Source organism: Anser cygnoides, chromosome 19 (genome assembly GCF_040182565.1).
Source record: "Anser cygnoides isolate HZ-2024a breed goose chromosome 19, Taihu_goose_T2T_genome, whole genome shotgun sequence".
In the NCBI taxonomy this organism is placed as follows: domain Eukaryota; kingdom Metazoa; phylum Chordata; class Aves; order Anseriformes; family Anatidae; genus Anser; species Anser cygnoides.
Genome location: NC_089891.1, coordinates 4,923,449 through 4,951,382, shown reverse-complemented (window position 1 = coordinate 4,951,382; position 27,934 = coordinate 4,923,449). Strand labels below are relative to the sequence as shown.

General features: G+C 57.0%; 1 protein-coding gene across 4 annotated transcripts; it reads right to left on the bottom strand.

Moving 5' to 3' along the window:
* Positions 1 to 27,934, bottom strand: MXRA7 (matrix remodeling associated 7). Of its 4 annotated transcripts, XM_048064330.2 has the most exons (6): positions 27,399 to 27,934; positions 19,512 to 19,572; positions 15,800 to 15,899; positions 13,665 to 13,715; positions 13,421 to 13,501; positions 4,218 to 5,984 (listed from the first exon to the last, which is right to left on the bottom strand). In XM_048064330.2, exons 1-5 carry the CDS (start codon positions 27,834 to 27,836, stop codon positions 13,468 to 13,470), a joined length of 684 nt encoding a protein of 227 aa, XP_047920287.2. In that variant the 5' UTR covers positions 27,837 to 27,934; the 3' UTR covers positions 4,218 to 5,984; positions 13,421 to 13,467. The 4 variants fall into 4 exon arrangements, with proteins under 4 accessions (XP_047920286.2, XP_047920287.2, XP_047920289.2 ...); XM_048064332.2 differs by lacking the exon at positions 13,665 to 13,715 and having other exon boundaries at positions 27,399 to 27,930; XM_048064329.2 differs by lacking the exons at positions 4,218 to 5,984; positions 13,421 to 13,501; positions 13,665 to 13,715 and adding an exon at positions 1 to 1,121 and having other exon boundaries at positions 27,399 to 27,932.

Sequence of the window (27,934 nt, the reverse complement as noted above, 5' to 3'; positions counted from 1 at the left end):
TTTAAGTTAGGAATGCTCACTGATTTACTCCGTCCAAACCACCAAGGTCTGGTCAAAACTGTTCAAAATACTTGATAAGTTCACAGAGGTTTCCTAAGTACATAGTTTCCCACATAATTTTTACATTAGGAGAATAGGATCTGAGTTTGACACAATCGTCCTTGTAAAAGTGCCAGCCACCTTTCTGTACTGCTTTTACCAGAGTCAAGAGGCGAAGAGATGTTTTTGCTTCCAGGCTGAAGCTAGCTGCAGTTTTCACAGGCATGAAGATGAGCTCAGCGGGGTCAGCCGAAATCGTCTTGGATTTGTTTCAAAAATCCAGTCTGAAGGAGGATGAAGTATTCCTTTCAAGGAGATGGGAATGGCAGCTCACATCTAATCAGAGCATTAATGCTTTGTCTTTGGCTATTTCCTTTCTAACTGTAGAATTGAAAGCCTCTCTGCCAAGAGAGGTTGTGCAGTCTCCATCCATGGAGGTTTTCAAGACCCAACAGGATAAAGCCCTGAGTAACCTGGCCTGATCCCATAGCTGATACTGCTTTGAGCAGGAGGCTGAACTACAGACCTCCGTTTGTTCTTCCAACACAAATTGTTCTATGATTCTATTCTTTTCATCCATTTTAAATCTGCTCTTCTATCATCTTTGGCTTCTTTCAGGTCTCAAACCAATTAATGCCTAGGTTTGAAAATTCATTCTTACAAAGCATGACCAGGAAAAAGTTGCAAGTTTAGCCGCTTTGTATGACTGAGACATATGGCCCAGCCAGAAAGAGGTAAAATCTCTATATGAGATGAAAATGCCATGATAGTTCCTCAAGAAAAAATGATGAAAAGGGTGAAAAAATGCAAGTCTTTAAAAATACATATCATAGACCTATACAGATTTGCAAAACAACCTGGAAATGCAAAATAACTACTGAAACATGTTTATAGTACTATAATCTCCAGTGTCCTGCATAATAAGGGCCAAGATGACTTCTGGGCATAGTCTTCACTGGCTACAGGGTTATATATCATACAGTCTAAGCTGCTCCTTCATGTCTCCTTCAGACATCTCTCCAAATGTGTCACTTTTTTCCTTCATGAGCCTGAAGATGGCAGCCAGCTGCTCTCTCTGAACCCTGTCAACAAGAAAAGGAGAAGTAGGAATAGCCAGTCCCCAGCACGCACTTTGAGCAAGCACACCATGGTCAAATGAAACATGAAACCAAACGTGGGTCATTTTACAAGCCCTGCTGACAGCAGGAAACCTGCCCGTGTGAGATGAGAAAGGGATTGCCTCTGGTTCTCCTTCCTCCACCCTCCCAGCTATCCAATGATATTGCACATCTCTCTGTGGTTCTTTATATATGGAGATGAAACTGACTGCTTTAGCACCGGCTTTGGAGTTTCTTAGGGCTTATTTATGCTCAAAGTTCCAGGTTAACTCCACATGTCGAATTTTGTAAGGCCGCTATGTCCTGATCAAGCAGACCCTATAGCAAAACTGCATTAAGCTTTATCAGCATAGTCCTTTCATTGTGTAATGAGAGTATGCAGATACAGAGTAATTCAGGAATAACCATCAAATTTAAAATGTATACCCTACCTTAAAACTAGAGACTAGACTGCCTTCCAGGGTGGACATGACTTTAATGAGCCACTGGAAGATAAGATCGTAGATAAAATCTGCTTAGATTCAAGGGTTCATCTGCCACTGTCAAAAATGAGATGGACTCATGTAGTAAGTACAGCAAAAAGGTGATTCCTCCGTGGGCAGAGTCTGACCAGTAGACCATCTAGCTTAGATTTACAACCCTAGAAAGTCCCATAGTTTATGATTAACTTCCTGCTCCCCATAAAAATAAAATAAAAAAAAAAATCATATCCTGATTTTTGCCTAACCTGAAGAAGTTAACCATTGTTTTATGTCCTGCAGCACAAAGATTGGTATCTGTCAGACACAGTGCTTTACTTGAGGAATCTTTAGTCTTTATAAGAGAGTTTATATTGTTCATTCATCTACTGATCATTGCCTAGAAATACAAAAGGGTGGGCTGTACAGGAATGTCGTGTTCTCAAGTACATCATGAATTAATACAACTGTCTACAAAATCACTTTTTAGGTCAAAATGAATGTGCACCGTGGCTCTGATCTGGGCTGGTACGTTCTCACTACCAGTCTCCTGCAGGATCGAGATCAGATTGCAGCAGTGCCTAGCACACCTCCTGCCTGGCTCTGCTGTGTGAGATTAAAACAATTAAGGAAGATGTGGTGCTTTAGGTTGTAACAAGGGGGACGAAATTTCTGTTACTTCAAGGCTCGTTTTGTCCCTGCAGGACTGTGGGGTCACAATTCAGCAATGGCAACTCAGAGCACAGATTTCCTGCAATCCCAGCTCCTCCTGTGTCTTCAACATCATCAGTCCTCCCCTGGGCTGGAAATGCAGCCTCTGGCTTTTACTTCCACACGGTTGTCCTGTCAAGAGTCCTTTGTCCCCGCCACAGCCAGTTTTCTGCATAAGGCCTTAATACACTCTAATTAATCCACTTAAATTCATGTCATTAGTCAACCTGGGGTAGTCTCTCTGCAAGTCGTATGTAGACAAGCTGTTCCCGTAACAGGAGCAGTACAAATATGTATTGACAGGCAAAACTAGGACACAACCTTTGCTAGAAAGAAGAGAGCGCAGCATCAACACATCAGAAGCAACCGCACCAGGAACAAGCTCAGTGGAAGAAGGCCATTGGGGAAGGGCAGAGGAGCCTTCGTGTGCTGAGCTCCTGACGAGTGGGGCTCTGCGTTTTCCCCTCTCCGAGGCTAAGCCCAAGCAGGAGCAGCTGGCTGTCTTCCCAGCACCACTGCTGCAGGCAGGGCAGGAAGAAAACGGATCGTGGCAAGAGGAAGCTCATTTGCCAATTACATACTATTACAATTAAAATGCAATCGTCCCAAGGCCAAACATATCCTGATAATGACGTGGGATCTTCCGGTCAAGAAAGCTCTGCCCACAGGCTGTCAAGCACCTGGATTTGTCTGGCTCTTCTGTATATTTTTGCACTCACATGAAATACATCCGAGTGCACTTTCCAGACCAGATGAAGGGAAGCACAGTCGTTAGCGATCAATATTTTATTTTAGATCACCGCTGAGCACTAGAGGGCACATTTCCATTCTGATGTGGAGAAATTCAATACACATCTTTGCCTCACATGTCGGAAATGCATGCCAGCTGGGAATGCTCCACACAGGTCTGCACCCCTCGCTTATTATTTCACAGGCATTAACACTACTGAAACCTTCAGCTCCCCAAAGCCCCGTTTCTTTGTCTCCCCGCCTCTAAAATCAAGATCACAGGCAATACCCACTTGTTTTTTTAAACACAACGTCAGTGCGTTTTGCTATCCCCTTGACTTTAAATATCATGGCTGTGCATGTGAAAACAGAAATGAAAAAAGAGCTGGTACTGTGCTGCATAATCTAAAACAAAGGGAGAGCAAAACAAAGATAAGGAGAGAAAAGAGCCTGGGAAAGAAGAGAAAGGCATCAAAAACATGAAACTGATTTCAAAAAGGAGCTTCTCCTATCAAAGGCGACCTTGTAAAACAACTTTGTAGTGTTCCGGGTTGTATTTTCTTGACGATTTCAGATCAAACCTACCCCATTCACGAGTAAAATCATTCTTTCCATAAGTGCTGTCCTCAAAGCTACGTGGATTCAAGAGGTAAAACAGGATTTTACTTATTGCTGACAGAATAATTAAGGATTTTCAAAGCAGCCAAATTCTTGATAGGGGATTGAATTTGCATACTTAACTCCCTTAGGCTCCTTTAGACATTTCAGTCCAAAACTTTTACAATTAGCTGAAGTTTTGGGACAGTTAGCCAGAGGCATATTAAATGAGATTTATGTTTCAGGAAGTGCTGGGCATCTGTGTTCACAGCAGCTGAAATCCTGGGCAGAGCTTTGCATTTGAGAATTTTGCTAATTGCTCCACAGCCAAACAAAACCAGGATCCTACTGCAACGCTGTGCTGCTTCAGCAGAAACAGGAGAAAATCCCTGACTTTCACCACTGGCCCGAATCTATTCCCGTTGAAGTCAGTGGAATCACTTCTGGGGTAAAAGGCATGAAAAAGCAGAATGTACCTCTAACCTAAAATCCAGATTTTCAACGCAAATCTCTTGAGGGAGAAGTTACAAGCTGCTGGAGGCAGGGAGAACAAGCACAAACCAAATAAACTATTCAAAGGTTTATTGGACCAAACAAAGGCAATTTTTACAGATTCAAGCCACTAGAATTACAGTCCTTTGTATAAGAGCCACCATCAGATAGAAAACAAACAAACAAAACAAACAAAAGTAAAAAATACCCAGACAGCCATTTGAGTTGAAGAAATGGTTTGACTCGCCGCCACTAGCAAAAAACCTGGACTCGACTATAGACTTTGCTCGATGTACATATTGCCATGTAACTTAAACACAACGTATATAAGGCATTCTTTGCATAGTTGGGTGCTTGGGACACAGTCAGCCAGCCAGCACCGAAGGGAAACAGCGGTCGTACTAGAGGGATGTTGAAGCAGAGGGTCTGGGTGTGCCTAAACTCATACGCAACCCACCGAGCACGCTTGCAGTTGTTGGCTGGGAAGGGGCAGCCCAGCCTCTTCTAAAGCTGAAGTCTCCTGCTGTTCTTTAAATGAGCCCTTTTATTAAGAGTTTGCCAACCCGAGGCGCTGGAAAGGACTACTGTGTACAAGGTTTCAAGTATTGTCTGCATAGGAATTAAAAAGAAAAAAAAAAAAGGAAAAAAAAAGCAGCCTGTTGGGTTTCTGATATGTTTGCAGCTTTAGCCAAGAGGCTCTTGTCTTGCAGTGAGGGAGAAACTTTGAAGGACACATCCCCAGCCAGCCTGGTGTTCCTACAACATCGCTAGAGAACTGGGACCCTCTTCTCGCTCTCGCAAACCAGCAGGGTTTGATTTGAAACCTGCTATGCCTGAAGCAGGTAAATGCCCCCAGCCAAACACATCTCCTGTACGTGACAGAGCTGAGGGAGGGTGCTGAGTTCTGGCTCCCATGGACAAACCACGGGGCTAGCAAGAGAAGAGGGCAGTGGAACAGCAAGTGGGCAGAGGAACAGAGAGGGTGTCTCTTCCAGGACGCCCCCCAGTCTCATCCTGAGCCAGAGGGACCCCATGCCGCCGTAGCTACCTCCTCAGACCTCTCCCCCTGGGGACCAGAGTAGGGAAGTGTGAATCCAGATTATCAGCAGCAGCCAAAGCGTGGTCTCCTAAACCTCCACCACAAACAGAACAGCTAAACTATCAATCCTCATCCCTTCTCGAGTCTTCCCTCTACCTGCAAGATCAGCTCTCTGCTAAAAGCACTACGGAAGCAAGATTTGGGTCGGTCCAGCTACCATCTTCCCTCCCTCACTTTGACCCCGCTTTGTCCTTCAAATAGAGCAATGTTATATGTCTGAAATCCTAGGCAGCTCCCACCCCCCAGCAGTAAAGAGGAGTTTGGCTCTGGGAAGAAACAGCTTTATGGTCTGGTACAAGGTCCAGGCTGGTCTGGGAGAAGAGCTACGGTTCACACACCCCTCTAAACAAACAGCACAGATTTCATGGCAGGGCTAACACACGGTGATGAACACAGCTAATGGACTTGCTGCAAATTTGGTATCCGATTTGGGTTCTGTTTGAGGGAGGGGGAAAAAAGGTTCATCTCCTAGGACATCCCAGCCCCCCAAACACAACTCAAGTCACTCCTCGGGCCCAGCCCCAGTCCCTGGAGCCACACAACAGGATCTCCTCAAACTTGATACCACAGGAGTTTTTGAAGAACTCAACTTCAGACCAAGAGGGGATGCCAAGTTTTGAGGGCTTATGGATTTCTCTTATGGGTGTGTTTGGTTGGTTTTGGTATTTCTCTCAAGCCTTTAAAGATGCCAAGGGATGCCTTTAGGAGGAGGCTAGGGACAACTTCATATAGTCTTCAGTTCTGCAAAGAGAAACAGGGAGAGAAGAGAAATCATTTCAGTCATTTCACCCCTCAGGTTGGTTCATTATTATTCACATAAATGAGCAGGGGGATAACTCAGTGTGTTTGGGGGGAAAGGCAAGTCTGCTTCCCCCTTTTGGGGGCAGCAAGCCACTGTTTGCAAACCTCACGGCCCTAAGGAGGCACATCGCTTCATCAACTGCAGCAGGATAGCTGAAACCCAGTCAAAGAAGTGTCAATCCTCTCGTCTGGCACCAAATCTGAATTACAACCTTTCTGACCTACTGATGAGAGCTGGAAAAGCCCAGCTACTTGGAAAGCTTCATTAGCTCCAGGGATTACTGCCTCGCTGTCTTGTGCAGAGCCCCCTTGGGCTGCTGGCACACCTGAGCAGCTCCGATTTCTCCTCCTACCTGCAACCAGATGAGCCAGGATCAAGTACTGGTCTCACAGGGCAGTGTGCCTGAGTGGGTCGACCTTTCTTGATCTTCCTACTGATGTGCCTGATCAAGGAAAGGAAGCAAAACCACCAAAAAACAGACTCTGCAGGCCATGGGGCTTCCTTGTAATGGGAAGTTCTCCCAGCGTCTCAGGGAAGGAGAGTGAGTTTATTAGATATGTTTTATGGATGGGACATTCAGGTGCTCCCCAAGGTCTTGCAGCATGTTGTTAGCAGAGCAGGGCTAAAAGAATTTGGTCCTTTGTTCTTAGCTTGAGCCCTTCAGATGCTCTGCCCTGAGTGCCCCAGGATCTCTCATGGCCCACCATCCAAAACAAGAAACACCCGGCTGGAGGCTGGGGAGCTCCCCACAGCCACAGAGACCTGTGCTGAGGAAGCCACAACGCCCGTTACCTTGCACTTACAAACACGCGGATGTACCCCAGCCTAATTCCCCTGAATTCAGTAGGATTCATGGTCCCTAACGCCTGAGTCTCATTCAGAAGTCACCAGCTCCTGACACCTGGAGCAGGAAGGCGAGTTGCAGCCTCATTTCTTCCTTACTCTTCTGCCAAAGGTTCCACTTTCCAGCTGCCTTGCAAGAGCAATCACCGACCCGGATCCTGGCTGGGAGGCGCAGGCTGAAGCCTCACGGGGGTCCAGGGTTACTCAGGCAGTGCTGGGGAGGCTCAGTGGCTGGCCCATTAGGACAAAGAAAGGAAATTCTCCGGAGTGGATAATCGCTCTGTGGGATTCGCAGTGCTGAAGATCAGATCATCCCGCTCAAGCCACGCAAGCATAATCAGATTTCACACATGAGGGCATAAGCTCGATGCCATCGGGGCCAGAGGGAGAAGTCCCCTCCAGCATGCCGACGTTGGAGCGGGGAGGGATGGAGGATGTCAGGGAGAGCGGCTGGGGATTGGTTGCATCCCCTCCGTAGGGATACTCACCTCCAGGGCAGGGCCAGGCAGACAGCTGGGTTGAGATCTTAAACCAAGCATGAACTTGCTGAGGGTGTCTGTCAAAGCCGTGAATTCCCCATTGCACAACAGGGATACCCCTCTCTGCTCCTGGAGCGAGCTGGGAGGGGGATTAAAGAGCACGAGGCAGTCCATCACCAGGGACATCAAAGCCACGTAACCCCCAGTCTGAGAAGCTCTGGCATTGCTGCCCCGGAGTCTAAGAGACTTAATTATCTTGGGATGGAGGCTGAGCCGTTGCTTATCCTGGGCTCTTCCCTCCTTTCCATTTGCCTCAGATGGTGAAATCAGTCAGGCCAGCGTGCGTTCCCCCAGCAGCACATCAGTCAAGCCAGGATAGGTTCTGCTTTTGCTAGAAGCCCATATTTAAATGTAATATAAAATTGTACTTTTTGTCAGCTGGACGTGGTCACATGCAAGGAACACCTGGAGAACAAGAAGCTCAGACAAGGGAAGGTCTGTGGTTGTAAGGAAGGTCCGGGAGCTTGAAGACCGCACTTCTGAGCTATGAGGGGCTTGGGGCAACATCTCCATGGGCGGAACGAGGTAGCAGGGAGTCATACAACAGCCCCGCCATCCTTTTCACCAGAGCAGCTGGAAGCAGCATGCCGAGACCCCCAGGTGTCACATCTGAGCTGGCAGTCTCTTGGGGTCTCCTTCCCAGGGAAGAGACAGTGAGGTGGGAACGCTGGAGCATGTGGTTGACCACCAGTGCAGGAAGCACGAGGTAACAGGCCTCTGCTGCTGGGGACACGGGAAGGACGTTCCGGTGGGGAGTTCAGAGCCCTGGAGCCCTCCTTTCTTTTTGCCCGGCTCACAGTTCCTCTGCAGTCTGACATCAGCATCTCCGGCACAGATGGAAACCGAGTGTCGCTCTGACGGCCTCAGGAGCGGTCCCCTCACTCCAGTTCAGCAGCGGCACTGGCACAAGGGCACGGACTTCTTGCCTTAGAGAGCAGACAGCATCCCAGCACTGACAAACAGGGCAGGCTGGTGGCATCCCCATGTGTGCTTATCCCTCATGTGTGCAAAATCCACAGCAGGTCAGGAAATCCCGGAGCCCATCCACAGACCAGAGCTCTCCAAAGTGGCCCTTGCACTCCAAGGAGAAGATCCCAGAACATCTCACTCTGAACACCTCTGGGAATTGCTTGCACCCTTTTCAGGAAGAGTTTCACTCGGAAACCTGATTTTCAGAAGCATGGAGCATTCCCAGCTCCTTTCTCTGGCTGGGGAACTGGTACTCGACTTGTCAGGAACATCGGTCCTCTGGTCTGAAATGCTGGCAGGGAGGGCAGCTAGCAAGGTGGTTTTGGGCTCTTCTCACCCCAAAGCTACGACTGACCTTGGAGGATCGAGAGCAGTGAGGAAAGGCCCCAGGCACTGGGCAGGCCTGGCAGTGGGAGGCCAAGCTGTCCCCAGGCATTTCCCCCCCATCTTGCTACTGGATGGTCCCATCACCACCACTTCCCACGTCTCTACCCTTGGGATAGCTACCATCTTATTTCTGGTAGTGATCATACCCCAGTCTTGTCCAGGGTCACAGCATGGCAGGAAGAATATGAGAAAGGCCATACTAAATCTAAGCTTTCCCGGTGGTCCCAAAATTGTGGGCCTGTTGCTTCAGCCAACAGGTAAAATAAGGAAAGAGGACATTACAGCAGAAAAAGGAGACAGACAGTGCTTAGAAAAGAGAAGAGTGAGAGAGTGAAAGGTACCAAAGGGAGATTTTATCAACACAAATCTGAAATTCCTCCTGCGGGACAAAAAAGCCAGAAGGTACACAGGACCTCGGGAAGTACCTGCTGCTCCTCAGGAACACCAGGGAAGCAGCCGAGGCTGCCAGAGCCTGCGGGATCAGGGATCACAGGTCCCAGCACCTCGAGGACGGGGGCTGGCGAGGAGTTTGTGGGGTCGGGGACTGTGCCGCCGGCCAGGCTGCCCTTGCTCACCGCTGTTTCAAGGCAGAAGCCTCCTACGCTTCCCAGCCACAGCCAGGAAGGTGGCTCAGGCTCTGCCGGCTCGGCTCAGAGGCCGTGATCACCTCCTTTAGTTGTCTGCCCATCCAGAAGCATCTGCATTGCTCCTGGGCCCCTCCAGCCAACACTGCAGCAGCGAGGAGAGCTACGGATGGGGCAGCCTGCGCTTCCCTCCATCCCTCGGCGTCGCTGCTCCAGCTTGGTCTGGCAGCTCACATCCAGCCTGGTGCTGTGCCCAGCTGCCCCGCAGCCCTCAGTGCGGCAGGAGAGGCAGTCCCAGGCCCCCAGAGGGTTAGCAGACAGATCGGCGAGCTGCCCATGCCACGCAGGATTAAGCAGAAGCAAATGAAGACAAGTTGGGAGCGCCAGGTGAGGGAGATGCGGAGAAGCAGCCATAAGCTGGGACAATTCAGGACCTGAGCCGCAAGGAAAGCCCTGGGAGCTCAAAGCAGAGTTGGTCTGGTCTGAAAAGTCTGGTCTGAAAGCTCATCCCACGGCAGGGTCGGAGACTCACACCCTGCAAAGGCTGCGGGGGAGCTTGGAAAAGTTTCCCCTCTGGGATGGGAGAGGAGGGGATGGGGAAGGGGCCTCCAGGCCTCTCCTTCCCCTGCATTTCCGAGGGAGGCACCCCGAGCTGCTCCGTGGTTAAAGCTGCCGGGGACTTGTGACTCAAGCTGATGCTCTATAAATAGGGCCAGAGCTCAACTCCCCTGCCATCTCGTAGGCCAGAGGACATGTTCCCTAGGGACGTGCTGGAGGCAGAGAACTGCTGGGCCACCAGATCGCTCCTCACACCAGCACAGCCTGGCACCAACGGGGGAGCATCGGAAGCAGGGGAGCTCGCTGGGCACCCCAAAGTACACCTGTCCCTTTCCTCCAAGATGCAGGCAATGGGCGTTTAGGGGCTGGAGGCAGCCTTGCCCATAGCCAGTGCCATCCCCGAGGCTGGTGGCCGCAGTGAAGCGGTGGCCAGCCTGCCCTGAACAGAGTCCCACGGCCCTGGTCTTTGCAGCCCCTTGCCACTACTCCTTCTCCTCCTCCCTCAGCCCAGGACGACTATCGTGCTGCAGAAGATGAAGAGCAAACAAATAATAAAAACCCAAAGCAAGCCCAAACTTACCGGTGACCCTCATACAAAAGAAGCACCATGCTGGACAGGAAAGGACAGCAAAGCTGCTGGGCTGGGGATGAGGGTTGGCAGAGGAGAAGGAAGGAGAAAGAGGCCCAGATCCCATGCTGTGGAGAGGGGAGCAAGCGAGCGAGCCAGGGCTATGTGATGGCAATGCAGGGGGTGGACAGGGACAGATGCCGATGGAGTTCTCCTGAAACACAACCTCCCCCAGATCAGTCCACCCCCTTCTTTCTGGAGGGCCGGGAGTGGAGGTGTTCGAAATAGGTCAAGGTCCATCAGCTAAACCCCTGCAGCTGCTTCCTGCCCTTACGTGCTCCGCAGTCATAGCTGCAAGCATTGTCTGGTTCACAACTGCACTTTGGCATGGCTCTGCCTAAAGCCGCAGCTGCATCCCTGGTCTCTCCTCTCCTCTGTGCCTTTCCCTGGAGCCAGGCTCTGGCCAGGCCCCCTGCCTTGCTGCAGGCCCCAAGCCTGGCTTTGTTCAGTGCCTCATAACCAAGAAGCACTCTGAACCCAGCTGGGGAGAAGCCAGGTTTCCATTGCTAAATTACCACCAAGAAAAGCACCAAGGGTGAGATTTACAGCCATCCGATTCCCCTTGCTTGAATTCCAATTTGCAGTTGAGCCCTAGGCTTCAGTCTAGCAGCGTCTTAATTCAAGCAGCGTCTCCTCGGCCCACCCACGGCTGGCCAGGAGGGCAGGAGGAGAACTTGCTCCTAGGAGGGCGAGCTGATGGTGGGAACCTAGCAAAGGAAACCAGGCAGCTCTCCCTGCCTTCTCCTCAAGTCTTACAGAGGCTGGACCGTGTTTGGGGGGTTCACCTGCCCCATCCACGAGCGCAGCCTGAGCAATTTGGTGCCATTCACTCGGACCTCGCTCGAGGGGATCCAGAGCGTTGTGGGCTGGTGGGACAGGGTTTTGTCCAGCCCTGCAGATGCCCTCCTGCTCGCAGCTGGGCCCTGCGGGGTCAGGGGCTTTCCTGTCCTGTTTCTGACTTTCCCCTCTCCACTCCTCTCCCAGCGCTGCTTAGGGTTACACAAAACCACAAACATCTCATCCGAGCACGCAGGGAGCACGCGCACAGCCTCTGCCTGGTGCTGCAGCCCACGCGGCAGTGAGAAGCGTCTCGGTGGCTTCGTGCTGGCCGGGGAAGCTGGCTGACTGGGAAATGTCGCTGCGGGACCCAGAGCTTCACCTCTGTGCCTGGGGGTCCATGGAACAGCCTCTGGCTTTCCATCCCACCTCTCCCTAAACCTGAGATACAAGGGAGGACAGAGGAGAGACCTTTCCACGGACCGTTACATGGGATCCGCTCTCCTTTCTGCATCCTGCACACCAAAGGAAGAGCAGCAAGGACAGAGTGCAGGCAGCTCAACCTCTCGGCATCACCGAGGCCAGCCAGGACTTTGCCAGGACCTGCTCTGCCTTGTGGAAAGAGAGAACCGAAAACAAAAACCCAAGGGAGTTGTTCCCCTGATTGTTTTCTCTTCTACTAAAAGCAAAGCCTCGTCGCAGCTGTCGCTGCTCAGCACAGCCCTGACCATACTCCTAACTGCAAAAACAACCCCACTAACGTCTTTCTAGCTCAGGGGAGGGTTGAAAAGCAGCTGGCAGAGACCACTGCAGTCCATCCACATGAGCCGGGCCCTGCAGCACATCGGGGAGCCCTTCCTCTTCCTCCCGCATGTGCACAAGGTGCCCAGCCAGGCCGGCAGACGGGCAGAGGCTGCACTGCTCGAGCCCCACGTCCCATCCCGCGCCATAGAATATCCCGAGCTAGAAGGGACCCATAAGGATCATCGAGTCCAACCCGTGCTTTGCCCCACGGCAGCTCCACTTGGCGATCAATGGCCGAAAGCCTCAGGTGCAGCACAGAAAGATTTGGGAAACACGCTGCGCTGCCTCGACCGAAGGCTGCATCCTTCCCCTGCACTCTTCCCCTTCCTGCCCAGACTGTTTTTCTCCCCCAGGGGAACGAACGCTACGTGCCTCTGTTCGAAAAGCCCTGCCAACCCACCAGGTGTGGTCGAGCACGGCCAGCACCCAAGCAGATGTGTTTGTCAGCAGCAGTTACCGTCCTCCCTTACCGAGGAGCCCCTCTGTTTTTTAAGACCGAAGTACCCAAAAGCAGGAAGTTGCATCGCTCCATAAAGGTCACATTCCTTCCCCTTCGAGTACAGATTTAGCACCAGACTGAAGCCACAAGACTCCAGTGAACAGCAGGCGAGATAACTGCAGCTTCTGGAGGGATGTGGATTAGAGCAGAAGTGGGTTTTCGGTTAAACAACCCATTCTACTGCTTGCCTGCTCTCTCCTGCCTGGAAAAGGAAGTAATTCAATGGCATCTCCAAAATCAGGTGTCCCCAAATTAAGACTCATGGGCTATGACAAGCAAAATGACAACAGGTAGCCTTACGGGGGCCTGGGGAATCCACCTGCTTTTGGGGGATGTTGCTTACAAGCTGCTTCTCACAGGTCCCTGCTGGTCCCTGGGGAAACGGGGGGCCTAACAGCACCCCAGCTCCAGCTCCGTGCCCTAGGACTAACTACCAGCTCGCCCAGCAGCCCTAAATTTCCAAATCAGGCAACAGAAGCGGTCGTGGGATGTCTGATGTGGCATCCAGGCTGGAAGAGGCGAGAACCCGAACCCAAAGCCCTGTTCCCGATCCCTTCGGAGCTCGTGGAAGGCGAGATGGAGGCAGAGGGGAGCGGGCTCATTAATCTGTTATGAAGAGGGAAGGGGGGAGAGGTGGGGACGGATGGAGGGGGGACAAGCAGTCAACTGCAGTCAGAAACAAACCCTCCCCCCAAAAACCCAAAGAAAAGAAACCCCAAAGCAAAAAAAACACATTAGCAGCTGTTACCAGTGGTACCACTACCTCTAAGAAATGGCGCGTCCTTACCAAAAAGGTTTGCAAGAATGTTTGTGGCCGAGGACCTAAGGTACTTGCTACAGAGATGTGAGATCAGAGGTCAGCTCAATCCTGCAACATAAAGGTGGCAAACCTGGGTCACAGCGGGTCGGCAGCACGGTCGGGGTGCGGGAGAGCGTGGGGTGCGTGGAGACAGGGAGAGGGACAGGGCTGCCGAGGGAGGAAGGTGCAGGACGGGGCTGAGCCGCTGCCCTCGGCTCGCCCAGGACCTTACCTGGCAGCAGCCCTGTCCCCTTGCACCACCTGCGAGGCCTGAAATGAGAAGCTGCTTGATGCCACAGTGAAGATTTGGGAGGGAGAGAAAATAAGCCAGCGACACAGCGAGACAGGAAAAAAAAAATGAAAAAAAATATCACAAAGCTGCCTGAAAGAAACGAACAACAGAAATATGGAAGAGAGACGAGAAAATAAGGGAGCAGTAGGGAAACAAGCTGCAAGGGCCCTAGGGTGGAAAGATGCTGCGAGATCCTATAGGACCCCAATGCCCAGGCAGTGTCCGTCAGTCCCAGGTGCACGGTTCTGCCCTGGGACCGTTACGGACGGACGTGAGCAGCGATGCCTGGCAGGTCCCACGTGCCTGGGAAGGGTCTGCCACCCCCTGGAGCCCGTCCTTTGGTCCAGAGTACAAAATCCCAGCCCCGCTGCTGTCCCCAGCACCACGGGCAGCAGCAGGAGCATTTGTGCCACAGGGGAACCAACCCTGCAGGATTCCCATCCTTGACACCCCGAGCAGTGATTGCTCAGCTGGTTGGATGGAGCCGCTGTGCACAGGGTTTGAATTTGCCTTTAGTGGCAGATTTTTGTATCGGTGCCTACAGGATCCTGAAAAAGCAATTCCCATGGAGCCCCCAGGGCTTCAATCGCGCTCACTCAGCCCCTTCTACCATCGCCCTCCCCGAGTGGAAACACAACATGCGCACAGCCCTGCTTAGTGTCGGACACGTTGGGTGCTTCAGGCGTGATAAGGAGAGCAAAAGGAAGAGAGCAAACATTTCTCCTGACGCCAGCAATGCAGAGGCAGCCCGGGCTGGTTTCTGCTGCTGACACCAGAGCGCACAGCCCTTGCAGGTCTGCTCCCAGCACGGCCACGAGGCAGGAGAAGCCACGAGCTGGGAGCCTGGAGGCCAGGGGAGAAAGGGAAGTCACCCGGTAATGGGAAAGACGGATAGACGTGCAGGGAAATGGTGCGGGTTGTAGGGTCAGCTAGTTAAAGCACCACCTGAGCCTCCCCAGGACCCGAGCGAGCTCGTTTCAGCCCCTACAGGTATCTGGATGGGTGCTGCCTGCTGGGGAGTCCCCGACCGGGGCGAGGTGCGATCCCTCCGTCCTTGCCTTCTCCATGTGGGGCTCGGTGGTACCAAACCACGGCACTGCAGGGCTGACAAATTCCCCCAAATCATCCCAGGACGTGGACACCACTGGGCACCAGGACCCACGGCCCTTTCACCGGGATGGCGAGGGAAGGAACAACATCTCCCAGGCTTGCCTTGGGCCGCCGCTGGGAAATAATCGGTTCCCCTGAGCAATCCCAAAAGGGAAGGGGCATGAGCTGCATGTCTGTAGGGGCACAGCCTGCTGCAGAGGCTGCTTGTAGGGCAAAGCCCCCGGCTGTGGGGTTTGAAGGCTCCAGGTCAGCATGGGCTGGGGGTGCCCGAGGGCTGAAGGGCTCCCCCCGCACGCTGCCGGACAAAAGCACCGCAGCACAGGCTGGGTCCAGAGAGGGCTTCGCAGCTCCAGGTGCAAGGCTGGGGCTGATTTTCTTTGTAGAGGCTGGGAAGTGGGAAATGATCAGCTGGAAAGCTTGGTTGTGGTCGCAGGACAGGGCTTGAGCTCAGGAGGAAACTTCAGCAAGGACCGTGGGATGGATAATTCCTCACCAGGCCTGCTACAGGCAAATCCCAGTCTCAGCCCCATCACAGTGAGCTCCAAAGCTCCCCAGTCACTCACTTTGCTCTGGTATTTCTAAACTATGCTCACATCCTCAGCTTGGAGGCCATCCCTGGGGCAAAGGGAGGGGAAGAAGCTGGCAATCAGCCCCACAACAGACGGGAATCAGTGGGGTGCTAACGGGGCCGGGGGAGCTACACTGACTTGCACGAGCTGGGACATTTGGTCTGAGCTCAACCAGCTCCAGATATGCATCTGTAGGGCCACAGTGTCTCGTCTCCCCGATCAGTGTGACTTTATTTGCTCCCACGTTTTCCTGGCTGGGAGAGGCCCGGACCCGCGGAGCACTGAGACGTTGAGCTCAAGGCTGCCGAGGGAGCAGAGAGAGGCCTGCACACACCCAGCTCGCTTCAAGAGGGTGCCGACCAGGTCGGGCGAGGAGAGGAAGGAAGCTCAACGTACCTTTGTTCTTCCTCGAGTTCTTCTTTGGTCATCATCGACTTGTACTGGTTTCCCCTCAGCTTTCCAGGACTGTATTTAAAAGAGAACGTCTCGTCTGCAGCTGGAGAGGGCGAGAAAGAAGAGCAAGGCATGGCGTGAGCCAGAAAGCACCCGAGAGTGACGATCGACACCCGTGGGCTTGTTCCCTCCAGCTGCTGACCCCTGCTCCCACACACACCCCGGGGGCTGCCCCACCACAGGAGACTCCTGCAGGCAGCTCCAGAGCCTCTGGAAAACCTGGGCAGTGCCGGGGATTGCAGCAGAGAGCCAGGGGATTTCGCAGGCATGAGGAGTGCTGTGAGCGAGCCGCCTGCACCGGGAGCAGACACGCAAATCCTACGGCACGGGAAGCACATGCTATCGCTCTGCCTGCACTCAAAGCCTCGCAGACCCATCCCGGCTTATCCAGACACGCTAATCCTGCCCTGATTAGCTCGCAGCATTTACTGCTTCTCCTCTTCAGACCTCCATTCCTCTTCTCTCCCCCTCCTCGTCCAGGGGACCTTTCAGGGGACGGTGCCCCGAGCAGAGCTGGTGCGGGTCACGCCGCCCAGCAGCTCCCCTGAGCTTACAGCCCTCGTGGCAAAGCTGGCGAGGAGAGGAGGTGCCAAGCTATGCATCCCGGGGTGCAAACAGCAGAGCCCAAGCGGCCCCCACAGCACCAGGACGGCTGGTGCTGAGCCCCTCCGTCACAGCAGCAGACCCGACAAGGCCACGGGTGTCTCCTCCTCCTCCTCCCCACGTCGGCCCCGGGCTAATTAGCACCAGAGCTCACAGCCTCTGAGCCAAAGCCGATCCTTCTCCAATCGGATTTTGTCAGAGCGGTATTTGCTTTTAAAAACCTCTCCCTGCTTTATCTTCCCCCGCGCAGGAGAAAACAACGGGAGCGGAGGGCAATCCAAAGGGCAGCCCGGGAGGAGCGGCTGCTCGGGGCAGCCGCCTTTCCTGGTTAGCTGCGGGCTGTTATCTGCGAGCCTTTATCTCCCAAGGACTGCAGCCCCGGCTGCCTCCCATCCATCCATCCAGCATTGCTCTTTCCACGTCCACACAAAACATCTGCCCTTGCCACAGACCCGCGGAGCCCTGGGGCTACTTCTGAGGAGTCTGCAGAAGGAAGATAGTATCTCACTATCCGCACCTCCCTGGAAAATTGCACGTTATCCACAAACCAAATATCCCGGGTGATACTTCCGGGGACCAACAAGACCCCAAAAGCAGTGAAACTCCTCTGACTTCTGTGGCAGGAGAGGAAACCCCAGCCCGTGTAGCCTCTGGCCCCCAGGGAGTCCCTTCCAGCCCCGACCAGGAAAGTCTCCCCCGCCCCAGTGACCACCACCCCACAGCCTCTCCCCTCCCTTCCTCGCTCCCAGGATTCAGCATCAGTCGTTCCCCTTAATTTTCTGGTCAATACAGCGCTTAAGGATTTTCTTCAGGGCTTGATTTGGTGATTCCTCCAAGCGCAGGCTCCCACGTGTCTGCAGCGGCTGCCGGCGCTCTCGCAGACCTCGGGGATGCCCGGCCAACAGGCAGGTCAGAGCCTCGTCCTGCTGACGGGACGCCCGAGGTGCTGAACGCAAGCCGTGCACAGCTGGGTGCGGGACCGAGTGTCCCAGCCGCTGCGAGGTCACTGCGTGGGGAGCGTGACACGGTGGTGGCAGCAACCTTCCTGCAGAGATCCCGTTTCTCTTCTGTTCCTCTGACCCTGCAGAGCTTTCCCGTGAAGGCCTGGTGATCTGGTCGCTTGCTGGTCCGCAGCATTTCTCTAATCCTAAAACGCTGCCAGGGAGCAGCCTGGCTAACCCGACCCTAACGTCCGAGCACCTCCATGCTCCGATCGTACAGCCCCACACGTTCAGCCTGGCCGTATCCTGCTTCCCTGGGTAGAAAAATCCCCTCCAAGCCAGCAGCCGAACAAGCCTGGCCAGCTGGAAACGGGTAACGCTGCAGCTCCTCCGCCCCTGGGGGTGGCCATAAAAGTGCACGGGAAGAAAATTCGGCTGGCTCTGCCCTGGGAGATCTTGGGGGGGACGACAAAAAAACAAACAAAACCCAGGGTGTAACATCCTGTCCCTTGCCCCAGTGCAGAGCAGGAGCCATTTTATTACCTTTGTCTAGCCTGCCTGATTTCAAGGACAATTAAAAGCATTTCCCTCACCCGGTTCTCTGCCAAAAAAATTGTATTTGGGGATTTGGCCTGTCCAAAAAAGGGCAGTTTCATTGCCACCCCGCCAGAAAAGCAGCAGCAAACAGGGAGGAGAGGAGGCTACCTATCTCGCTGCCCACGTATTGCGGTTAAAAAAAAAAAAAAAAAGAGCCAGTGCGCAGCTTTGGAAACCGCTGGATGTTTTCTGAGCTCAGGAACTTTCTCTGCAGACTGAAAACAAACTTCAGGAAACAAACCCAAAACGGCAGGCAGGGCTTCCACGGGGATGGCAAAAACAGTAGGGGAACACGAGGTGACCTACTTACGGGGAGCCTCGCGGAGATCCTGTTAAAGAAAATATTTGTCTTTCATCTCCCTGCGCTTGCACTGCAAGAGGCCCTGGGCTTATAGGGGTGGGAGCGGGGTGGGAGCACCCCCGAGCTCTGCAGCTGCTGCTCCCTCCCTGCGGGCAGGATGGCACGGAGCGGGGACGGGACGCTCTTGTCGTCTGCCTGTTCCCGTAGAGACATCCTGGGTTTTGGGGATGCTGGGCGAGGCACGGGCCCGAGATGACAATCTCCATCTGGGCCCCAGCCGCCTGGGGGTGATGCACAGCGATGCGGCCCCCAAACAGCCCTGACCCCAAACAGGCAAACCCTGGCGGAGCAACGTCACCGAGCATCCGTGCAGCAGGATGTAGCCCTTGTGCCTCAAACTGAGTCCTGCTGACCCCCTCGCCAGCAGCGGGACACCTAACTGGGTGCAGCAAGCATCTCCTGGCAGCCCTGCCTGCCGGGAAGGCGCTTCTCCCACCCCGCGGGCACGGCACTGGGCTTCAGATTGGATTCCCCGGGGCATTAGGTGTAATCCTCCTGAGCCAGGATCGCAGCCTTAAAAAAGGGCAGGTGGAAAGTGGGGCAGGGAAGGGGGAATGTCCCGCACCCTCCTGAAAGACCAGGGCTGGGGGGACGTCCCAGCACCTCTGGGCAGGGCAGAGTCCCCCCGGACACACTTTGCTTGTCCCCATCTGTTTCATTTTCTTAGCACAGCAGTTGTCCCCCCAATGAGCCAATTAATCATTTTCCAATCAACTAATTGCCTAATCAGTTAAACGCGGCTCTGATTAAAGCTCCTGGAGATCTTCCTGGAGGGGAGCAAGGAGCTTTTGGGGCAGCTCCATCGTGCTGCCCCAAGGCACCACGGGGACGCAAAGAGGGGCTGCTGGGGTGCAAAGCTGGGGCTGAGCAGCCGAGCGAGTCTGCCTCTCGCCCACCCTGGCTCTGGGCACTAATCCTGGCTCTTGTCTGCTCCCTGCTATTTATAAATAGGGACATAAAAATAAATAGCGGCTACAGGAGCCCTTGGGTTGTTTGTGGGGACCCCGGTACCTGCTTCCCCTACATATCCCTTCATTTTGGGGTGTCGGTCCCTTCTCCTCTGCACGGCCCAGAGGAAGGAGACCATCCCCGAGCTCTCAGGGGTTCAGCCTCTCAGAGCCTCCCCCTGCACGCTGGCTTCCTCGGCACTCACCATCCTCATCCTCCGGCTCTCTCACCACCAACTTCTCACTTTCTGAGTCCGGCTCTTCCTCCTGGAGGGGATAAAAGACGGAGCAGGCATGAGGGGAAGGCACTGCGCTAAATAACCCACGCTCAGCCTGGCCATGAGAGCCCGCAGCTGGGCCCTCCTCCCCTGCCTCCTTCGGGGGAGAGGGCAAAAGGATGCCCACTAACGAGAAGCGTTCATTAACCTGCTTCCTTCTCGCTGGGCACGAGTGGGGTTTTGGGCTGCAAACCTCCAGCACCTCCCCCTAACACGGGGGACAGTGAGAAGCCCCCAGGCACAGCCACGCGCCCACCGGGGCCGGCGTCCCGCAGCAGCGGCCGCGAGCACATGCGTGTGTTGTGGAAGGCTGCTCCGTCCCCGTGCCCACAGGGCTGCCATTGAAGTCATTTCCTCCCTCAGGCCCTCGAGCACCAAAAATAGCCCAAGGAGCGCAGGAGGCAGGTTTTGGGCTGGGTCCAGGGCACGGAGAGGCAAAAGGAGCATCCTGCCCTGGCATCCCATGCGTGTGCACCGGGGGATTTGTGCTGGGACCCCGGCAGGAGCCGTCCACGTTCCCCCAGGACGCGCCTCCCTGCTCATGCTGCACCGGCCGGGCTGGGCTTTGGAGCACAGGAATTAAACAGCACGGCTGGTTTTTGTTTGTTTTTTTTATAACACAAAGCAAGTCTGAAAGTTTTTAGGATTGCCTCCCACGAGCTGCAACAAGCTTTATCAAGCCCAGATTCCTCGCGCTTGCGGTACGCACAGAAGAAAGCCACGCAGATGGGAAGCAGGGAGGGAGGAAACCTCGCCAGCCCTGGAGATAAGGCTGCAAACCCCCCCCCGGACCAAGCCCAGGCACCCACAGCACCCTCAGCACCCACCCTGGCCCCGGCCCACAGCGGCAGGGCTCACACGCCAAGGACAAAGAACACGGGATGGGGAGAAGGAGCGTGGGGGGAGCCTGAGGGGGGACATGGGGAAAATCAGGGGTGACGGAGACCCGAAGGAAACCTGGACGGACCCCGCGCAGGGTTTGCAGCGCACGGCTTTGTATAAACCACCCCGTCGTGGTATGCAGCAGAGAACCGGGCTGGTTTGTCATCGGGGAGGAATGTGCATTATTCACGGCCGCTCGGCTTCTCCTCGCCACCCAGAAGGACGCACGGCCGAGCCCCCCGCCCCCAGCAGCCACCGCTATTTCGGGCCACGCTTCCTAACATGGGCACTTGCTGCGACACCCCCGGGGCCGGCAGCACCCAAAGGAGCGGCCTCGGGGAGGGGATGCTCAGCCCTGGCCCCGGGGCCACTCCCGGCAGAACCCCGGGCAGCGTTTTGGTCACATCCACCCCGCATCCACCCCTCCGGCAGACCTCGCCCTCCAGGAGCCACCCAGGAGGGGTTTTTTTTAGCCTGTTCCCTGCCCAGGCATTAGGAAGGGAGAATTTCTCAACATTTAACAGTGGAAGCAATTAGGAAATGTGGGTAGTTTCTGTTTTCCAGCACGGGGAGCAGCCTTTCTCCCCCAAATGCTGCCGAACCCCCCAGGATCTGGGGGAACAGCCCCAGAGAGCAGCAGGGACCCTGCCCGTGGGGACCACCCCTGCCCCAGTGGGTTTGCAGAGCTGCGTCCCTGCCAAGGACGAGGGAGAAGAGGAGCCCCAGACCTCCAGGGATGGCAAATATTTCAGCCCCGACCCTCTGGAAGCGCCATTTGATGGGAGCAGAGAGGGAGCAGCCTGGGCTGCCAACCTGGCAGGCGACAGCAACGTGCCATGGCCGTGCCGGGAACCCCAGCTCGTGGCAGCCGATAGCTCGCTGGAGAGCAAATGTTTTTCTGCTTAGGGGCAGATGCCAGCACCTCCCTTCCCCCCGTGCTGCAGCCCTGGCTCCGATATCCGTCCGTCTGTCTGTCTGTCTGTCTGCTCACGACCAGCTGCCAAGGGCAGCCCGTGGGGTGCACAAGGGGCCAAGCCGGGCATCGCTCCCAGCCCTGGGCGCACATCCGAGGAGCATTTCTGCACCCCGAGCATGCAAATCCAGCCGGGAGAGGATCCCCTAAGCCCCAGGGGAGCGCAGGGGGCAGGATTCACCCCGTGGGCCCTGCCACCCCGGGACCACGGTGTGTTCACGCAGGGATTTGGGGATGCTAAACCCCAGCAGGCTGCTGCAGAGGGTGGGACACCAAACGGGGGCCTGCACGGAGACCCCGGGACGCTGCTGCGGCAGCTCGGGGCTGGCAGGAGGGGAGAGGAGAGGAGCAGCTCTGCTCCCCAACCTTCTCTATCGCAGGGAAGCATCCCCCCAAAATGTTCTCACTCCCCAGGCTGGGGTTTCTGCGTTCTGCAGCTTTGAAGCAGACCCGCCCGGGTCCCCGCGCAAAGCCGCCCTTCCTTCCCCTCCCAGCCCAAGCCGAGCCAGCCCCGCGGTGCCCGTGGAGGCGGCTGCGCGTGGGCAGGGAGCAGGAACGCCGCGTCCCGGTGGCCTTGCAGCCGAATACCAGCGCGGGGCCGGGAGCAGCCCCCGGGCAGCCTTGCAAAACAGCGGCCAGGGACAAAACCCACGCAGGGAGCCGGCCGTGCCCGCAGCCCAGACAGCCGGGGCAGAGGGGAGAGCGTCACCGCACCCGGGGGAGCCGGCCCCGAATTTCCAGGCAGGCTCCTCTACACGAAGCACAGCCCAGGGCAACGCAGGGCGAGCGCAGCAAGGAGCAAAGAAATGCAAACCAGGGCCAGACAGCGGCAGGAGCTGCCGGAGGTTTGGAGACCTGAGCGCTCCGACCGCCAGCCTGTCTCTCTCTAGTTTCACATCAGCAAACATACACCGCAAAAGAAAGCCTCCCTGCGGAAAAAGAGGGTGACGGAAAGCACCGTGGGCTGCAGGGGGGCCGCTCACAGCCAGGAGCACCTGGAGCAGGATTGATGCAGGCTGTCCAGGCCAGCTGCCGCGGCAGACAAAGGTGGCATTGCCGCCGGCTTCGGCGAGGGGACGCGCGGGGCAGCAGCTGCCCGGCTCCGGGGCTGGGAACGTGCCTGCGGCCCCCGGCCGCTCCCCCCTGCAGGCAGCCGGATCTGGCCCCTGGCACAGCTCAGCACATCCCCTGCCTGCTCCGGTCCCCAAATCCCCCTGCAGAGCTGGCTGCTTCGCAGAGCGGCTTTGGGAAGCCCACCCTGGCCGTGTAGAGGGGGAACCGATGTGCAGGTGGGACGGCTCACCCCGAGCAGGGGCGGCCAGGAGCAAGCTCAGGGAATGGGATCGCGGGGGCAGCCGTGAGAAACGCAGCCCGCACGGCCACAGCCCTTGCCCAAGAGCAGCCAGCTCCCGCCAGCGCAGGGTTAAAACCCAACAAGTCATTCACCTTAAATAACAATGCGGCAATCCAGCTGTCTTGGCTTGTGGCAGACCTTGGCTTTAGAGCTTAGGCATTTGTTAGCTCCTCAGAAATGTGCTTTTGCCCTTTTAGCTTCCACGGCCAGCATGCAGACGGCTGCGCGCGAGCCTGACTCCAGAGCGGAGGCTTCAGACAAAAGCAGGAGCCAGGACAGGACCTCCAGGGAGGTTTTGGGCACGGCAGGGCTGGGCACAGCCCCAGTCCCCCCGCGAAGGCAGTTCGGGTGTGCCAGCTTGGTGCTATCCCCAAAAACCCCATGCATGGCTCTGCCACCACAGGGGCCCTCTCCCAGCCCGACCCGAAGCAGGGAGCGATCCCAGGAGAGGCTCAGGGGCAGCTCTGTCCCACGGGAAGAGGCTGGGATCCCCATCACAGCTTCATTCGGTCTTCAGCTCATTTCTGGCTGACCGGAGACATTTCCTCCCCGCTCCCTCCATCCCCAAAATGGGTTTCCCTTCTCGTTAGGGACACGAGGAGGCCGTCGGGCTGGGGTCCTTCTCCTCTCTCTCAGTCAAAGGGACAGCCCTGGTGTCTACAGGCAGGATGGGGACAGGCAGAGCCCCGCTGTGGGCAAAGGGAAGGTCCCAAGGCTGCAACGAGCGGGGAGAGAACGGTCTTGGAATGAGCTCCGGGCCCCGCGCGTTGCCATTTATGGCTGCACTTTCTGATCCAAGCCTGATGCAAGACTTTGCAAGAGAAAGAATACAAAGAAAGCAGACCGGAGCCAGAAAGAGAGAAGCCAGGAGGAAAAGGGAAAGGAGGAAGCCTTCAAAAAAAAAAAAAAAACAAAGAAAGACATCGGGCAGGGTTTAGCAAAGCGAAGCAGCTGCCGTGTCGGCAGCTCCCTTTCACCCCGACCCCGCGGCTCTCCGTCCTCCTGCCAGCCGAAGCAGCTGAGCCACGCGGCAGGGCTGCTCTCCTGCCCTGGGGCACGGGGCTGCCAACACCGGGGGGGCTGCGGGGCCGTGTTCCTGTATGGAGAGAGGCAGCACTCCACAGGCCTGACCCCAAAAAGCTGCCCCCGGCACGGCTGCTGCAGGCAAGGACAGGCCGTGGAGCTGCTGGCACCCTGCTGGAGCTCCTGGGGTGCTCCTGGGCGGCTCCCCAGCCGTACCCAGGCTTGGTCGGAGGGACGGGCACGGCACGTGTGGGCTCCCCGGGGGGCCGCCACCTCCTGCCTCCTTCCCAATTTGCAGCACGTTCGTCAGCAGCATGGATGGAGCCAGGCACATCCGAGTTTTGTGGGTTCGGGAGAGCCCACCTGGCCCCACATCCCCCTGGCAGGGCTAGCCCATCACCCCATCCCTCCCCACCTCGCTGCGGGGACAGCCTGGCCCGGGGGCTAATTAAAGCCAGGCTAATTAGACACACTCCCCTCTGGCAGGGGAAGGGATTCAGATGTGTTAGAGGCTGGAGGTGCCGACGTCTTGCATTTAAACGGGATCCCTGCTGGGCGCTTTGTGCAGTCCCGGTGTGTTCAGGGCTGCTCGGGCTCGGCATTAGGGGCAGGTGGAAGCCCCCCGTGCCCTGCAGGGCACGGACAGAGGGGGGTGTGCACAGCCCCGTGGTGGCAAAGCGCCCCCCTCCTGCCCACCCGGCCCCCTCAGGGAGCAGCAGCCTCTGGGCAGGGCAGAAATACTGATAGGAGAATTGGAGATTTTGGGTCATTTTTTGCGGATTCAGCAGCCAGCAGCTTTTCATTAGGGAACACTCCAGCAGCGGCACCTCGTCACTTAACGAGCTGGGGCTGAGCACAGACAGTGACACACTAATTAACTTTTTCTTTCAGTGATGGAAGCCAGCAGAGAGGAGGGGAACCACGACCAGCAGCTGATGGACGCAAGGACTCCGGGCTCCTCTCCCCTGCTCTGCCACCGATCCGCTCTCCGTCGGACCTGCCCCAGAAGATGGAGAGCATGGTGCTGGCCCCCACAGCACCTCGCTCCCCTGGGCCAGGACACGGGGCCGCGGGGAGGGAGCAGGAGGGACGCAGAGCTCGGCAGCTGCCCCCGGAGGGAGAGGAGGCAGCGGGGTGCACGGCTCCAGCCGGCCATTAAACGTGCCAGTGCTGCAAAGCCCGAGCAGGTTCATCCGTCAGCGCTTGGCGGAGCGCTTAATGGCTGCGGGGAGCCCGGAGCAGCTCACGCTGAGCAGACAGAGGAAAAAAAAAAAATAAAAGGAAAAGGGAAGAAAGATCTCGGAGAGCAGCCCCCTGCTGTATGGAGTCAACCGAGCAGCCCCGAAGCTGTCTGGGAGCCTCTGCTGAGTCACATCGGGGCCGCAGCCCCCAGCTCAGCCACGGACGGGCTCGATTCCACCAGCAGCAGCCTGCGAAGCACGCGCTGCTCCGAGCGAGCTCCCTGCCCGAGGCCAGTCCCATCCACGGGGCTTTACGGGAAAGGAGCATAAAGGCAGCTTTGAGGGCATTTGCAGGGAACGTCTCACAGAAACAGGGGGGCTGCAGCGCTGGGGAGGGTCTGCCCTGCTCTGCCCACGGGATCAGCCCCCCGGGCGATGCTCCCCGCTCACACGGGTGCGGTGCCTGCTGGAGATGAATGCGTTCCCTGCTCCGTGCCATCGCCGCCGGCTGCCCAGCACCGCCAGCCCCCGCCAAGCTGGCAGCCTGTGCCGGGCTGTGCTGGCAGCCACGAGATCACGCACGGGGCAGCGCTCCCAAACACTTACTCAGCAGCGGGACGCATCCCTCCCCCTTCCTGCTGCTCTCCATCACCGCCCAGATCGCAGCCGCCCCCTGGCCCTGCTCCTTCCCCAAAGAAACGCAGCTCGGGGGCCAGGGCACCTCGTCCTGCCCGGCTCCTACAGCAAAGGAATCATTTTGCAGGCAGAAAAAAAAATGGCCAGGACCCTCCTCAGGTCCTGTGCCCATTTTTGGTCTGCTTTGAGAGGGGCTGGCACAACCTGCAGCACCGGCAGAGTGCCCTCAAGACCGTGGTCACCCAGTGCCAGGCTCACTGGGGCATTTCGGGGGTCAGGAGCCTCCCCACGCGCCCTGAGCAGACCCCACGGTGCCGCCTCTGCCTGAACAGAGCTAGAGGAGCTGAGCACATTTCTGAAGGATTGCAGCAGTGCCTGGTCAAGGAAAATGGGGCTGAAGAGCAGCCAGAAGGCAGGAAAAACATTCCTGAGAAGACTCAAGCTAATGAGACGGCAGAGGAGCCGCGTGCTGGGAGTGCTGGATACATCCCACCGGGGTGCCCTGCTTGTTCCGAAGGCGCTGGGCGCTCCCCAGGCCCCGCAGGGGCTCCAGCTGCGTTCTGCCGACAAACCCAGCTGGGATCTGGCCAGCTCGAGGCAGGCGGGGGGCTCCCAGCCTGACAAAGCAGCTCAAAGGCACCCCTAAATCGCCCTGCAGGGGGACAGATGAAGGAGGCGGCTGCTCGAGAGCCGTGCCCGTGGCCGAGAAGGGCGCAGGGGCTCAGGGAAGGAAACGGGAGGCGAGGAGGGGCCGAGGGGCCAGCGGATGGGCGCAGCCCCCAGACCCCGGGACAGAGCTCAGCCCACTGGGACTTCCCTGAGGAGATCCAGTGAGTCAGTGGCGAGGGCTGGCTGTCCGTCTGAGGGCTGTCTGTCCGCCTGCGTGCTGCCCAGCAGCCTGGACACAGTCACTGAGTATTACAAACGCTGCTAATAATAGCCAGCAGGCGCCAGCGCCCAGGGCCTGCGCTCCCCAGCCGAAGCACGCAGCACGAGCGGGCTGCGGGCAGCATCCCGCCCGGGTCTGTGAGCCACCCCATTACTCACTTCCCCCTTTTGGGGCGAGGAGCAGTCCCAGGAGGCACGCAGAGGGCTCAGACCCCCTGGGCTGGTCACCGAGCCCCTGGCACAGGGCAGAGCCCCAGAGGAGCTGGGCAGGAGCGAAGCCGCACGCTCCTTCCACGGCCGCTGGGTCGCCCTTTTATTTTTAAACAAGATCCGGGGCTGGAGGAGGATTTAGCAGGCAGCCCCCGCCGCCTCCCCCTTAGTTCAAGCAGGGGTCAGAGCTTGGGGGCAGCGTCCTGCTGGGGCTGGGAGGCAGGAGGGAGGCAGGAGGGAGGCGAGACCTTCCCCAGAGCTGGCAAGGACAGCGGCTGGGCACCAAAAGGCATCCCCAAGCTGCAAGGGACCAGATGGGGGCAACCCACAGAAAAAAAGGGTGCGGAGAGGGAGAGAGCGATCACCCCACACCCCCGGCACCTGGATGAGCTCCCGGGGGAAGGAGATAACTCCCCGGGGCTGGATTTGGGGAGAGGAGAGGCTCCCCCGGCCAGAAATTCACCTCCCCGTCAACCTCCCCACCCGTATTTTTACGGGGGCGCCTCGGCGGGGAGGATGCTGGCAGCAGAGGCCAGCCCGCAGCGCTCCCCCCGGCCTCACCCCAGCGGCCTCAACCCCCCCCCGGCCTCCTCCGTGCCTCCCCCAGGCCTCCTCGGCTCCCGTGTGTCGGGGGGCCGGGCGGAGGCTCGGCAGGGCGCCGGCCTTACCTTGGTCTCTGCCTCCTCCTCCTCCTCCTTCTGCTGCTGCTGCTGCCCGGCCTCCCGGGGCTCGGCGGCGGGAGGCTGCCGGGGGATGCTCTCGGTCTCCGCGGGGCTCGGCTCGGCCTCGGGGCCCCGTTCTGCTGCTGCTGCTGCTGCTGCTGCAGCCTCCTCCTTCTCCTTCTCCTTGTCCTCCCGCCGCTCGGAGGCCGCCTCCTTCCCCTCGTCGCCCGCCCCGACCTCCTCCACCGGCACCCGGCCGCCCTCAGCCTCCGGCCCCTCGGCAGCCTCCGCTCCGGAGCCCGGCTCCTCGGCGCCCGCTTCCCGGAGCCTCTCCCCGCCTCCTCCTCCTCCTCCTCCTCCCGTTCCCCGCAGCCTCACAAAGACGGAGGCCAGCACGAGGGCCAGGAGGGTGAAGAGCAGCGGCACGGCCAGGTAGAGGTCCATGGCCACGCTGCCTCCCTGCCGCAGCCCGCCCCGAAGGTGCGCGGCCACCCCGCTACGGCCGGCGGCGGGGCTGGGCCGGCTCCCGGCCGGCTTTACCC

Excerpts from the sequence above, each read along its gene's own strand:
- MXRA7 (XM_048064329.2), bottom strand. The coding sequence starts at position 27,836 with ATGGACCTCTACCTGGCCGTGCCGCTGCTCTTCACCCTCCTGGCCCTC. Across the intron at positions 15,900-19,511 it reads AGAGCCGGAGGATGAGGATG|CTGCAGACGAGACGTTCTCT; the intron begins GTGAGTGCCGAG and ends CGCCCTCTCCAG. Across the intron at positions 1,122-15,799 it reads GAACTCGAGGAAGAACAAAG|GGTTCAGAGAGAGCAGCTGG; the intron begins GTACGTTGAGCT and ends TCTTGTTGACAG.